Below are 14,886 nucleotides of genomic sequence, written 5' to 3'. Positions count from 1 at the left end.
TTCTGTGTTATTCTTTTTAATGATTTTCGTTCTTCTTTCTAATATTTTATTTTTTTATCGGATGTAGGCGCCTTCTCTTGTTTTATTTTTAAATTATTTGCAATAAAAATCTGATTTGATCTATTTTTTTTGTCTGAAATAAACGCCTAGAGCTTATAAAATTTTAATCTTGATTCTTATTTATTTATTTTAATAATTACAAAAAATCGCAAAAATCTTCTTTATGCAATTCCTCAAATTTTTATGAAAAAAAATAAATAAATAATAAAATAATTTATAAATAAATTAATTTTAATATTTAAACAAATTAATAAAAAAAATGCTAATAATTAATAAAAATAATTAAATATTAAAAAATATAAAACACTAAAAAATATTTAAAAAATAAAAAAATTAAATTAAATTAAATTTATAAAAAAATAACTAAAAATTAAATAAATTTTAATTAAAATTCAAATAAAAATTTGAGAAATTAAAAAAATAACGACGTTTTTTTCAGGAATTTATAAAAATTTCTTGCAAAAAAATTTGTTCTCATTTTTATTTTATTTTAGATCCTGAATAAACAAAAGACAGATGAAAAAGAAAGTAATCTAACGACAACGTCAGAGAAATTTGATAAATATAGCAAAATCGGTGCCATCCGTTAATCTCCGGATACTTTTAAACAAAAAAAAAACTCTTTAAAAAATCACCAAACTGGCGTCACACGACCGCTCAAACCACAATTCATAAGAAAAATTGTATAATAAGCACTCCATGTCACTGTTGTTTATACTCGTTCTTCGTCTTGTGTTCTCTGCGGTGGATTAAATAGTTAATATTTGTGTAATTAACATCTTTTTAATAATTTATTACATATTCGGAAAAATAAGGAAGTGCTAATAGAATAATTTTTTGCGAATTAAGACGTTGATTGTCATATCATGTTTATTCATGTGACTCGGGTCACTTGACAAAATGAGATGATCTCTGATATGCTGGGTTTTTCTACTTATTTTTTTTTTTTTTTTCAAATATTTACACGACGTGACGAGTATTTTTTATGTTTCCTCATTTTCGCGAATAAATTCTAGATCTGTATCGCTGTCAGAATCTTGTCAATGCGAAAAAAAGGGAATTAAAGCCTAGATTAATGACTTTTAATTCTGCGGCGTACGTGTTTATTAACTTTTTTTTCGCTGATTTCTTTTGTTGTACGTTTTATTATGATTTAGTTGTCATCGGTGTCGTGATAGAGTTATTAAAGTTGGATTATTCATGCATTCCGGAGTGTGTTGTGTGCCGATTAAAGCATGAGTTTTGCAGGGCAATCAGAAAGGGCTTTTGAGAAGGAAGTGATCGCGTTTAATTACATGCTACCTGAAAGAGAGTTCAGCTGGTCAAGGCTCGATCTAATTAAATATTTGTGTTGAAAGAGTTTAATTTACGTTCTAATGACATTCACATTTTTTTTATACATTTTTTCAAATTATTTATTAAATTATTATTATTAAATTTATGTTATTATTAAAATTTTTTACACTATTTTTGAACTTAAAAAATTAAATGTAACAAACTTTTCAACTTTTTCAGTATTTTTGAAGATTTTTAATATTCAATAGTTTTTAAAATAAATTTTTAAAACTTTTAATACAGTTTAGATCATCGACAAAAATTGTTTTTTACTGTAAAAATTAATTCAAATTGGTGAAACACCAATGAATTTTTAGAATCAATTCCCAATCGATTCTTAGGAAAACATCAGTCACCAAAAATTCTGTAATTCCCTATTAGTAGTGTCACAATGGTAACCACCTTATTCATTAAAATGCGAAGAAAATCACCAAAAATCCGTTTATTTTTCAATAAAAATAAAAAAAAACAGATTTTGCATCAAATTCAATATTTAATTATATTTTGACAATTTGTTGTTGACTTTAGACACTCCTTCCTTCCTCATCAATTCAAAAAACTATCAAAATCTCACAAAAAAAATTGACAAACAACTACGTCAAAACAAGCCGCTTCCCAACTTTTTGCATGCATATTTTCCGCTTTTTAATGATAAAATCAAAACAAAATAAAAAATAATTAAAGTCAAGTGCCCCATGACTCGAACGGTATTTAAATACTTGCGGTTAAACACACGAAAAAAAAGCATGCAAATTTTTTTTTCATTTCTCATTAAAAATGAACGCATGTCAGGTCTCACGTATTCGGTTAATCACATTAAATCAAACAACAAATGTTCGGTTCAACTTTTAAATAGTCAAACATGACATTCCTTAACGAACGCACAAGCGTCGCCAATTAAAAAAGGGTACGATTTGCATCGACCTTGGATCGACATGTGATACACTAAAAATAATAATATTTCTTATTGTCATGAAACATACACGGAACTATGTGTGAGTGTGTTTCGATGAATGAATTGCTCGATCAGATCAATACAATATAAAAAGATTAATAATTTTTTTTTCGAGAATTATATTTCGAAAGCTCTACCCTCGTTCACCGTTAGAGTCGAATTGTGTGGTGTGGCCAACTTAATCTGATCATTTTTGGGAGTTCTTATTCTTGTCCATGTGCAGAAAACATTCTAAAAAATAAAATTAAAAAAAATCGTAAGAAGCCACACGGAAGTTCTGATGTCATTTTTAAAAAAGCAGTTTTCGTTAATGTTGCAGCGGCAATTTTTATTCAATTACACCGATGACCGTTCCGATTGTAAACATTAAAATTTAATGGTGCTCAATTTGATTTAATTGCCACATATTTAAACGGCAAAGTCATTTATGAATGTGTGAGGTAATGTTAATTTTGTTGTAAGATAAATGTAACGCACCCTACGGATTGAAAAGGAATGATATTTACCCCTTTTTCGACAAAAGGGATTAAATTGAAACCTCAAGAAGTTAATTTAGTCCCTTATTTCGGAAAAGGAATTTATTTTTTTTATCGTTTTATATGAAATATTTTTTTCTCTATAAGTTTATGGCTGATTGACTTAGTTCATTGAGTGTTGAAACTCCATCTGAAAGATTACGATTTGGGTATTTTGCGACTATATTATTATTATTTCTTTTATTTTTTCTCGCCAAAAAGTTAAATGAAAGAGTTACAATTGATTAGTTAGGGGTGAGACCCTAACGAAAAGACTTTAAAGAAGTGGCCCTCTTCCCAACCCCATTCAAAAAGAAAATTAATTAGATGCTGGCGGTGGTGGTTACGACATTCAGTTGCTAGATGTCCTACCCGTCGGCAGAGATAGCACTTCCTTGTCCTTTGTCCATCAGTGGGCGTGTTGCGGCGCGGTGAAGCTCGGTGACCGAGGGTATTGGGTTGCCTGCTGCGGAGACCTCTATGACGGTTTATTTCTACCCTCAAGTCATCTGGACATTTAAGTTAGTTTCGATAACAAGCAGCAATAGCTGAAATAGCCGGTATTGATCGGCTTCGTTCAGGCTCATTTCTCAGGCTCAGGGAAGAGAGGTCAATTTCATCCCTTTTCAATCCTTAGGGCATCCATCTAGTAAGTCATTAATAAGTCATGAACCAGGCTTCGGCAGATTAAAAACGAAAGACTTGAACAAGAAACGAACCTTTTTTAAATAAATAAATTGTGATCTATGATGAATAAAAAAAGGTTCCGGGAGACACGTGTACTTTGATTACATAACGCTAAATAAAGTGTCGCTAATTTATTAATATATACGGCCCAACTGCACCAGTTTGTTGATTGATATTAATTTTTATCACAAAAAAAACGTTCAGTTGACGATAAAAAACCGCGAGAATAATAATTAAAAGTGAACATAAATCAACGACTCAGATAGTTATTGTCGTGATAATCAATTAAATCGCATTTTAATGAGTTATTAATTGGATTAAAGCATGAAGGGATAAAAATATTTATGATTTTTTTGACAAATCAATTATGTACTGGGCGTCTCCATTAAAATTGGTGTAAAAATGCAAGACAGACTTGAAAAAAATTGTATTTTTTTCAGGTTTCCGTGGAATCCGCAACACATAAAAATTAAATAAAATTGAATGATTATATCATTTCACACCGACAACAAAGGATCTTTACTTTTAATTGTCGACAATAATTACATCAGCAAACCAACGACAAATTGCATATTTATGTAATTCAATCTTTTGTTTCAGATCTCATCAAATTTTGATGAGGAGAACGTAAAAAAAAACTTGCATTTGTTCTAAAAACCAGTTGTCGCTTTGGTCGTGATATTTCCGCGAGCCTCTCGATTCCGTCAAGAGATTGTCAACGGAGTTGCAGACCCAAAGAAACATTCCACTTACTCGCACATGTCAGCTCTCTTAATTGAGTAATTCCCAAGCCGGTAATGATTTATTCGCTAGAATTCTTTATAAAGTGCGACAAAATTGTCAATTCATTCTAATGTCATTCAAACGAGAATTAACATTTTTATGACTGAATCAGCGGTGTTAATAGCGGTGTCCGGGAGTTTAATGACGCCTACAGCTGTCAACTTTCTTCCCCGTTCAGCGGTGCATCGTGCGACATTCAGAACGCAGCATGTGGTTGCGCAACGAGAACCTAAGAGATGATTTAAGCAGATATGGATGAAAAAGACGATAATGTGACGCCCACGCGAGCATGTGTTTTATTTGTTGTGTTATGACTGTTTTATGGCTTTATAAAGTAGCGAGAATCTTTTCGTTCTTCGGTTGTGGAAAATTGATGTTTCTCAATTGAAATTCTTGATTTTTTTTTATTTTAATTAAAGTCTCTATTTGCTAATGTAAATTTTATTTTAGTTAAAAAAAATATGAAATTTTTTAATTAAAAATTTTAAAAAAATATTATTTTAAAATTTCTTTTTTAATTAAAATATTTTTATAATTAAATTTAAAAAAAGGAAAGCATTGTAAATTATAAAAATTAATCAAAAAATTTATAAAATTGAAAATTTTGAATTAAATTAAAATTATAAAAAATTATTTATACCTAATTAAATTTAATAATTTTTTAACAAATTTAATATTTTTTATTTTAAAAAAATTCATTAAATTTTTTATAGAAAAAAAAATAATTAAATTTCTTATGAAAAAATTAATAAAATTTTTGGAAATGTCAATATTTTTTTCGAGACATCAATTTTTTATAACGAAGTGAATCATTTAAACTGCAGAGGCGCTCAAACGACATCATTAACTACACAAACAATTGAACAGATCGTACTTTTCCGCAAATAATTATTATATTTAAAAACAATGAAATCAATCGACATGCGTCACTTGTTAGCGTCATTCTACGAAAAAAAAAATCTGTTAATAACCGAACAATACAAAAATTTTTCAAAAATCATAATCAATAGATCTATAATAGTAACGAAATAAAAAATAATAATAAAGAAACAATCAATCAAGCGAGCAATACACGAGTTCGAGTTTGTAGACGACAATGTCTAAGCAAATATTTAGCTTGTTTGCAGGTCGCGAGAGAGACACAATGAACCTACGACAGAGTTTTTTTTTGTGTTATCTTGATTTTCTAGCCAATAAAACACTCATAACAATATAATGCGGAATGGCACGCGGTTGTAAAAATTTATTTTTAGCACTACAGCAAAAATTTTTTGAATAACACACAAAAGAACACAAGAAATCCACACACATTTTTTGTGTGAGGTATCCGGCATATTTGGTGATATGTCACGTTAAACTCATTAATATCTCGAACACATTACAAGCAAGGAAAAAAAATCAGTGTGAGATATTTTTTTACATGGTGTTCAAACATGAAAAGTAATTATAATTTGCACACATCTCGTGTGGTTTATATAAGGAAATGTTTGTAGATCGACACCGAATGAATGGGTCGATCGATTGTTTGCTGCGAACCAATATTTATGAACTTTTATAACGCTTTTGTATGGCTTTAATTGATCGTTTTTGTTAATTATACAAATATTTAGTGTTGTTTGTTCAAAAAAATAAATTAAGAGTGACGACCTTGCAGCAGAAATTAGCGATTTTTCGAGTGTGGAGGGGATTCCCGCGAGGAAAATGTGTGCAATTGGAGCACGAGGGTTGGGTTTGAACTACTTTTTCAATAATTTTTCGCAAATGTAAGTCATGGTTTTATTTTTTGGTACTAAACCGCTTCAAATTTGCTTCAAACATTTTTTCTATGAAAATAAATAATAATAAAAAAATTAATAAATTTTTTAATAATTAAAATTATTATTTTAAAATTAAAAAATTACTGAATTTAAAAAATTTTTCAACATTTTTATTATTTTTAGGTTAGAAAAAAACACAAAAATTTGCTAAATACTTAAAAATCGATTAAAAATGCATTTCAGAACATTAAAAAAGATAAAATTTAATTAATAAAATTAAATTAAAAAAATTATTTAATTAAATTTAAATAATTTCAGTTTTAATTTTGTAAAAAATATTTTAAGAGAAAAAAATTACCTAATGTTAAAATATTACATTAAGTGAAAATAAACTTCAAAATATTTTTTTTTAAATTTCTTAAAAAAAATATAAATAAGGACCGAAAATTCCCACAAAAAACAGTAATTTTAAGGTTTTAAAATATTTTTGACCTTTTTTCGCTTTTTTAAAATTTCGATTTTTCAAATAAGAAAAGAGACAGAAATTTAAAAATAAATTGGAACAGAAACAATAAAAACCTTTGAAAGTATGAAAAATCAACAAAAGTTCAATAACGCACGGAAATCAATAAAATAAAATTTATGATTCGTAATAAATTCGGTACTTCACATAGGGTTTTTAAAAAAAATCCAACTTGTTTGGGCATTGACCTTCGCCGATGCATCATCCGTAATTCCACGAAACACTTGATGCGCGAGTGACAAAATTCTTTCCTTATCGTTTCGTACACCGTCATCATTAACGCATCTTGAGATGGTCTCAACAGAAAAACCATGACGTAAAAATAATTCACGAAAAAAGTAACCCAAGATACTGAACCGGAGATAAATTCTAGCTATACTACAGAAAAATCCGGCAGTTAAGATCTCTTCGTCTCCGCGTCGTCGCCGTACGTCTCGTGGATTGTGCATAAAATCAATCAAATCTACATCACGTACGCAGCGTCGTCGCTCACCCCCAACGTTCTTTGCTCGCACAACTCCGCGTACGAGTTTTCTCGAGAGAGCGCGACAAGAACTGGTCCGTATTGCCGTATTGCTCTTCGCGCTACATATACACAACTTCACGTTCCACATGTAAATAATAATATGAAACATTGCAAATTTTGACCAGTCTTTCTTAAACACTTGTAACGTAAAGGTCTGCTCTAAATTTTAAATTAGAATCAAGTGAGCTGCAACAGCGCTTGAGCTATTTATTTATTCTACTATTATAAAAAAAAGTCAAAGAAAATTTTTTAAGTGTCTTACAATAAATTTTAAATTATTAAAAAAAAATATTAAAAAATAAATTATTCTCACCAAATTTGGATTTACGAAAAAAAAATTAAAAAAGTGCAGTGAGACAGTAAAATTTTTATATGGAGAAAGGCCAGAAGAATTAAAATAAGAAAATCGATTATCTTAAGAAAGACACCGGAAAGGCAATAACAGGTTGCAATTTTCGCTTCAAAACTGACAAATAAAAAAAATCGTGCAGTAAAATTTAAAAAACACAAAAAAAAATCTTAATGGAGTTATAGTTGTGTTAAAATAAAAAAAGAAGAAATAGAATAAAAAATTTAAGATAAAAACAAGTCGTCCATAAAAATAAATAAATAACCAGACAAATTTCATCAATATCAATTCAAGGATAATTTAACGGTAGGTGGATTATAAATTTTTGAAGAATAGAACTTGTTTCGAGGTTCAATGCAAAGAAGGTCAAGATTCAGTGATAGTTCAAGATTCGCCCTCGATAAGAATTTTACTTCCCCCTTTCACTTTCTTCCTCATCACACATCATCAAATCGAATTTTGAGCCGCAGTTAAATTAAAAGAACTCCATGGGCAGAAATCGCCCTCGATAAGAACTTCCCCCTTTCACTTTCTTCCTGTTAACATATCACGGATCATTCACACATCGTCATATCCGATTGCGACCCGCACTTAATAATTATAATTATTATTATTGATTATATGTTGTGATATTACCTCGTAATTTATGGTTGATCGTTTATGCTTTAAGGTGTTTGGCTTGCGCGAGAGTTTAAATTTCAATTTTTTTTATTCTACTCATACAAAAAGTTGTGGATATGAGATTGTTTTATTGTTAAAAGGCATAAATTAAAAGACGAATAAAAAAAATTAACTGTCTACTCTTGTTGAGTGAATTAAAAAAAATATAGTTGTGATATTTAACGACCTTGAATATGATGAAACGGTGGACAGTAGTGTGAGCGACAAGAAAAAAAATATACTTAATATTATAAAGGAACTAGTAAACTACCTTTCTTTCATATTTTTTAAAGGATGATATTTAATGAAGAGGAGATTGTCGTTTTTTTTTGCAATAAAAATATTAAATGTCGAATTAAATTCTGAAAACAACTTTAAGAGAACAAATTTAATATTTTTACTTTTTGTCAGCAGCTTTTTCGATTTTATCAACTAAAATTTTTTTTTTATTAATTTTTAAAAATTTATGAAATCAACATTAAAAATAATATTTTTTTTTAGTAAAATAAGAATTTTTATTTTTTTTACTAGTGAACTATGAAGAAAGCAAAAATGCATTAATTTTATATTAATTAGGTATTCATTTAGCGTATGCGTATGCAATTAATTAACTCTGAATTTTAAATAAATAAAAAAAATAATTGATTTTACCTAAATTTAATTTTTCAGAAAATATGTTTGGGCATATTGTTGGCAATAAAGCATAGAAAAATTATTATTTAATTTAATTTCTTTATTTTTAAATCTTTATTTTTAATTTTATTTCAAGTTTAAAAAAAAATTAAAATAAATTTATTTTTCATTTTATTTCAAGTTTAAAAAAAAAAATTAAAATAAATTTATTTTTCATTTTAATCTCCTTTTTTCAAAAAATTTCTAGAAGTTATTTTTTTCACTAAATCAAAATTTTAAGTATTTTTTTATTAATTAAATTCAAAAGTTTTCCCCTTTAGAAAACTTTTTTTTAAACCTTTCACTAGTAAATAAACAACAAATGAGTCACGGTCTTTCGTAAAAACTCCCAACAAGTGAGAATCTTTAAAAGGAACTAAACCAACTGTTTCAACGCTCACTCAATCGCCTATAAAAATTCTTTACAGCTATAAAATCCGCATTAAAAGTGAGAGTCGAACATTAATAGACATGCAATTTTTACTGTCTACTCAGAATTTCAACGCCTTTTCTATAAATAATTTATTATAAATAAAATTAACCTACCGAGACGTTTACGTGAAAAAAATAAACTCCCATGATCTTTAAACTTCTCAGAACTTATTTTTTTAATATTACGTCATTTTCGGGAATCCTAAGTTCTGTTCTTCCGTGTTTGAAGAAAAAAAAAATTTTTTTTTTTTATAAATTTTTGTGATAAACAGTCGGTCCTAAGATAATATGACACTCAATTACCACACAATATACAATAAAATTTCATATCATTCACATTATCAAATATATAATGATCGGTTGACCACACAAACAATTTTTTACACCTGGCAATCATATAGAATTTAATAATAATCATAACGTTGATGATGATCACCACATTTAATAAATGATAAATTTTTATTGTTTGTAGATTTATTGAATAATAACTATGAAAAAAAGATCATTAGCACGAGGCTCATTATATTCTATACCATTATATTCTTTTTTTTTGTACAGTTCGAACAAATAATCGAAAAAAAAACTTCTTAAAAATTCTTTAACATGTTGATCATATACCACCAGGAAGAACATCATAAGAGTTTATGTGAAAAAAAAGTTTTTTTTAAAGTTCATGAGAATATTCGAGATTATTAATAACAATAATAAATATTGAATTTTAATTAAATTTAAGATTTTCTAACATGTCTTAGATTTATCATTTTGTGAGATAATTTTTTTTTGTAAAATATTACATCATGTAGGTGTCTTCGGTCTTTTTCTCTCTCGCTATTTCATGTGTAGGGACATTGAACTTACGGGGATTTCCGTAACTGTAAAATTACGTGCATGAAATTAATCTACAAAAAACGTGCAAAAATTTTTCATTAGAATTTTTTTTTCAAGATTTTTTTGAAGTGATGACATAAAGGAGTTCACAAGTCCCGCGAACAAAAAAAAATAACCGGATTTTTTAAAGTATTTCCAAAAAATAATAAAACATCCAAACACGCTCATGAAAAATGCCCAAAAAAGTCACACACAAAAAAAAATCAGGTTATTAATTTACTACTTTAGTATCAGTCGCCGTAAAAGAGACCACAAAAAAAAAGAGTCACCTGAGTGATCGCGTCTGAAATATAAACAAACAATAAAACGATTCGATAAAAAAGGTCATTCGACGACCTTTGCAAAGCGCGTTCTAGCGAGTTCTTGTCATCTGTTCTAAATTATTGCAAATGTGAAAAAAAAGAAGAATTTATTGCTGTGTTTTGATAAAAACTCGGTGTGAGAAAGGATGCTCGCAAAAAATGTTCGGTATCACAATGACGTCATTTTGGTTGGTTAGAGATAGCACCGAGTTGTACGACGACCGATCAACATAAATATTCAGATGAGGATTAGGTCTGTTGGTTTTATTTTTGGTTTTTCGTGTGATAGGTTGCTACAAATTATTTTATAATTTTTTTGTTCGTTGCCCTATTTTAAAAAGTGAAAAAAAAATTTCTAAATATTTAATTTTTATAAAATAAAATTAATTTTTAATATATTTCATAAAAAAAACCAAATAACGGTTAGTTTATTAGTTATCTAGGAATTTTATGAAAAAATTTCTATTTTTATTTTTTTGTATAATATTATGTTTCTCAGAATAAATATTTTTGCAAAATTTTTTTCTTCTGTATTTTTTTTTAATTTTCTCAATTTTACACATTTTTTTTATTGAATTTTGTAAAATTTTTATATTTAATTTTAATTTTTTGAAATTATTTTTATTTTTGTAACTTAAGATGCTCTCAAATAAACATTAAATTAAAAAACAAATAAGATATCAATGAAAAAATAAAGAACAACGAAAATATTGATGACCGATCAAAATTTGTTTAAAAACAGTCAATTTTTGTAAAATAATATTTATTTGTTTGAAAAAAAAATTAAAAACAAAAATTTAAAAATAAATTTGGAACGGCCTTATTTTTTTCCAAAAAACCGTAAAAAATTTTAATGTTATTTTTGTTGGAAATTTTTTTTAGAGAGGTCACATTTTAGCAAACATTATAGAGGCGCCTACGATGAACGAGAAAATTTATTCACGTTTCAATTTATTTTTACTCGTTGAGCGGCTTTTATGTTATCTTTGTTTTAGTTTTTTTTTTACTATTTTTGTTGTATATTCATAGAATGAAAAACCGGACTTTGAATTTTTTAAGAAAGTAATTCTTCTTCTTTTTCCCCCGCACACATGAATTATGTTTGTTTAGAATTTTTTCTCGTGTGTTTACACAAAAATCTCCATAGAAACAAGAACTTTTTTTTTTGTTCTTTTGTAAAGGTGATATTTAAATGTATTTTTTATAGATTTTTTTTTTATATTTTTTGGATATGTAAATGAGAGCGATTTGTAACACATGTTACACATTAATGTTGTGTGGTGAGGGGTGTGACGATGACCAGAACGTTCTTTATAGGATTTCATCGTAATTTATTAATTTTCTGATAAATTGGCCATGCTCGGGGATTTTGTGAGAAAAATGTCTGAGAACCCACAAACTGACACGAGCAAAAAAAAATCAACATCTCAATTCGATCCGACTCACACTCGACTAAACAGGTGTTGTTTACTCGATTTTTGATCCAATAAATTCTCGAATATAAAAAAATTTAAAACTAGTTTTTTTTTGTTTGTTATTTTTTTTTTTTTTTTTTTTTGAAGAAGACACTCAATCATTTCCATTCTCTTTTCTAGATGGCAGAATCGTGGCACATTCCGCGAGCATCACTCGGATCAATATCCAACTCGTCCGCATCCATTGCCAACAGTTCCAAAAGTGGCGGAAGCCGGAAAAATAGTAGCACTAGCTCCCATCCACCGCGACGCTCGAGTTTAGATGAAACGAACAAAAGTTACACGAATCGCGGGTACCAAGGACGTTCAGATCGCTCGGATTCGGGGTCGATGCGATCTTCCGAGGCACCAAGTCGGTCGCGTCGAGCTTCGAGAGACGTAATTTCTGGTGGGGGCGGCAAGTCTCGCATGGACGAGTTGCAAAAGCGATTTGATGAGGCCACAAATAGTAGAACGACGGGAATTAAACGCGGCTCACGATCATCTCAGGGATCAACAGATAGTAATCATAGTTCACACGTAAGTTTGTTATACAAAAAAAAAAAATAATATTTTAGATTTTAACGTGATTTTTCTCATCAACAGAGCGCATCTTCCGGTTCTCTCCTACTAACAGCCGCAAATTTGGAGAACTTTGCTCGCATCCATCACAATCAACACAAGAAACCAATCAGTCCGTACATCAAGGAGGAGGATTGCAACGAAATAAGCGCCTACCAAGCGAATATCACGATGAATCCCGATGTGGGGCGCAGCGAAAAGGGAGGACGCGTACCCGATATCGACACAATCACCATCGACATACCGTCCGACGTGTTCCGCTCGAAACTCACACGAAACGCCAAAGATTTTGACTCCATTTCCCTGGCCAGTTCCACGCATTTTACTGTCGTCAACGGCATCGGACGACCCCCGAAGGTACCGAAGAGCGGTTTGTGTGATCGAGGACACCAAATTACGGTGCTGATTGTAACAATGAGTATTTTTTTCATGATTGGCATATCGCTGGCAGTCTACTTTATGGAGAGTAAGTTACGCATTTTTTGCAAAATTCTAAGGAAAAAACTAAAAATTTTCTTTTTTTTTACAGTGCGAGCCCGCGAGATGCCCTACTAGAGACAATAAAATTAATTTAAGATTCTCCTACGGAAAATTGCAGGAATTTCTTTAACTTTGCGAATCTCTTAAAATGTATTTCTTCATATTATTCTTACACTTACACTCCTATTTTTTAAAGAGTTTTGATTTTAACGTGTGTTTAAGTTAAGGCAATTAAATTGAAAATATTATTTTACTGTGATATAAATTGAAAAAATAAGCAAAATTAACACAAAAATAAATTATTTGAAAAAAATCTCGAATTTGTTTTAAAAAATTTTTTAGACGACAAGATCAGTTTTTTTCGGGTCTGGAAAACAAGTCGGAGTAAATTTTTATTTCCCAACAAAATTTTTTTTAAAAAAAATAATTTTTTTCGATGATTTTTGGAAAAAATTTAAAAATTTCTTAAATTTTTACCTAAAATTAATTTCTTCGATTTTTATGAAATTTACAAAAATTTTATAGGATTTAAGATTCCGTTTGTTTTCCAGAGCCGTAATTTTCCGAAAATAAAAAAAAAATAATTTTTGTACTTACCTCAACTTCTGACAATGTTTGTGTCCATGAGTATTTCTCCATGTTTGCTCCATTTCCACTGTTTGGCATTAATTTACCAACTTCCTTATCGTCTTCGGCGTCTCCAGTGGCTTCAATCGGTTTCGAAAGTTCTTCTCCGGGTGCAGATTTGACTGGTGCAACCTTTTTCTTCTTTGGTTCATTCGAAGTTGATTCGACAGAGGTAGGATTTCTAAAAAAATAAAATTTTTAAATATTTTTTTGATAAAAAAAAACCTCATTTCGCACTCACTTCTTTGCATCAATCTCCTTTTGTAAGGCTTCAGCTTCCTCTTCCGTCAACTCCGTGACACCGGATTGATCGGATTCCAATTTTGCCTTCTTTGCTTGCTCCTCCTTGCGTTTGCGTTCGGCCTCGGCACGTTTTGCCATCTTTTCCTTGTGCTCAGCCACGGACTTTTTGGCTGCCTCCTCGAAAATACTGAGCAACATCTGAAACACGACGAGAAAAGACCGGGGATTTGTTTACATCATAACCTCAACCCGTGACTCATCGTCGCCCGCCGAAGCCGGATGACGAAACTCACCTTTTTCCAGACGTCCTCGCCGGCGCCAGTGAAGAAATCTGTCTTGCGGCCCAAAAACTCGGCAATTGTCTTTAATAACTGCGCGAATCAAAGGAGAACAACGTGGAAAATTAAATCGGAAATTGCGTGACGAACAAAGAAATATAAAAACAAAAATTTTTACTTACATCGGGAACACCTCCAGGATGTTTTTCGGCCAGGCCGAGTAAAACCCCGTCAAACATCTCGCTGTTATCGGACATTTTTGCGCGTTTGTTTGAATATTTCTCTCTAATTTACTACGAAATTAACTGATATTTGTTGTTAGGAAGTTTCGCGAAGTCACTTACTGAATTAGACTGCAATTCATGAGGAAATCTGTGATGACTTGGGACGAATGAAAGTGATAATTTAAACAATTTGCCTTCATGCTAATTCATACATTGGGCGTCATTCATTTACAGCGTCAAGATGCTTTTTACCCCCACAATCCCCATCATTTAGAGACCCCCCTAAATAACAAACAACGTCATTTCTGTAAAACAAGCGCCCACTTTACGATAAAAGTGTTGAAAATCAACTTAACTTCAGATTTGGTAGGTAGAACTTTTAGAGAATCGAAGTTGAGCACTTAAAAAGCCACAGCAACAGTCTTGAATGTCACGAAAGCGTTTGATTCTTTTAATTATACTAATGATGAAACAACTTGAAAGCTCAAGAATCAAAGGTTATAATTCCTTTTTTGTTCGTAAAAAACAAATCACAACCAATAAAAATGAGAGCG

General features: G+C 29.8%; 3 protein-coding genes across 4 annotated transcripts in view; 2 read left to right on the top strand and 1 right to left on the bottom strand.

Moving 5' to 3' along the window:
* Nucleotides 1-14,452, bottom strand: part of LOC134832012 (nuclear migration protein nudC) — a 48,282-nt gene extending 33,830 nt beyond the window's left edge. For both annotated transcript variants that reach the window (XM_063845897.1, XM_063845896.1), the window contains exons 1-4: nucleotides 14,291-14,452; nucleotides 14,124-14,201; nucleotides 13,829-14,028; nucleotides 13,558-13,768 (exon numbers count right to left, since the gene is read on the bottom strand). In XM_063845897.1, coding sequence (XP_063701967.1) covers nucleotides 13,558-13,768; nucleotides 13,829-14,028; nucleotides 14,124-14,201; nucleotides 14,291-14,365 — 564 coding nt within the window. In that variant the 5' untranslated portion in view covers nucleotides 14,366-14,452. The remainder of the gene's footprint in view (nucleotides 1-13,557; nucleotides 13,769-13,828; nucleotides 14,029-14,123; nucleotides 14,202-14,290) is intronic.
* LOC134832011 (3'-5' RNA helicase YTHDC2-like) overlaps nucleotides 11,320-14,886 on the top strand; it is a 216,013-nt gene continuing 212,446 nt past the window's right edge. Inside the window, exon 1 of the mRNA XM_063845895.1 lies at nucleotides 11,320-11,330. The gene's annotated coding sequence lies outside the window, so the exon portion shown is untranslated. The remainder of the gene's footprint in view (nucleotides 11,331-14,886) is intronic.
* On the top strand, nucleotides 12,040-13,352 carry LOC134832015 (uncharacterized). The gene is made up of 3 exons (XM_063845900.1): nucleotides 12,040-12,438; nucleotides 12,505-12,946; nucleotides 13,010-13,352. The coding sequence occupies exons 1-3, from the start codon at nucleotides 12,040-12,042 to the stop codon at nucleotides 13,033-13,035; spliced, it is 867 nt and encodes a 288-aa protein (XP_063701970.1). The 3' UTR covers nucleotides 13,036-13,352.

This window comes from Culicoides brevitarsis, chromosome 2, assembly GCF_036172545.1.
Source record: "Culicoides brevitarsis isolate CSIRO-B50_1 chromosome 2, AGI_CSIRO_Cbre_v1, whole genome shotgun sequence".
Lineage (NCBI taxonomy): Eukaryota > Metazoa > Arthropoda > Insecta > Diptera > Ceratopogonidae > Culicoides > Culicoides brevitarsis.
This window is presented reverse-complemented; position numbering and strand designations above follow the sequence as displayed.

Coding starts and splice junctions, on each gene's coding strand:
- LOC134832015 (XM_063845900.1), top strand. CDS start 12,040: ATGGCAGAATCGTGGCACATTCCGCGAGCATCACTCGGATCAATATCC. Junction 12,439..12,504: donor ATAGTAATCATAGTTCACAC/GTAAGTTTGTTA, acceptor TCTCATCAACAG/AGCGCATCTTCCGGTTCTCT. Junction 12,947..13,009: donor GGCAGTCTACTTTATGGAGA/GTAAGTTACGCA, acceptor TTTTTTTTACAG/TGCGAGCCCGCGAGATGCCC.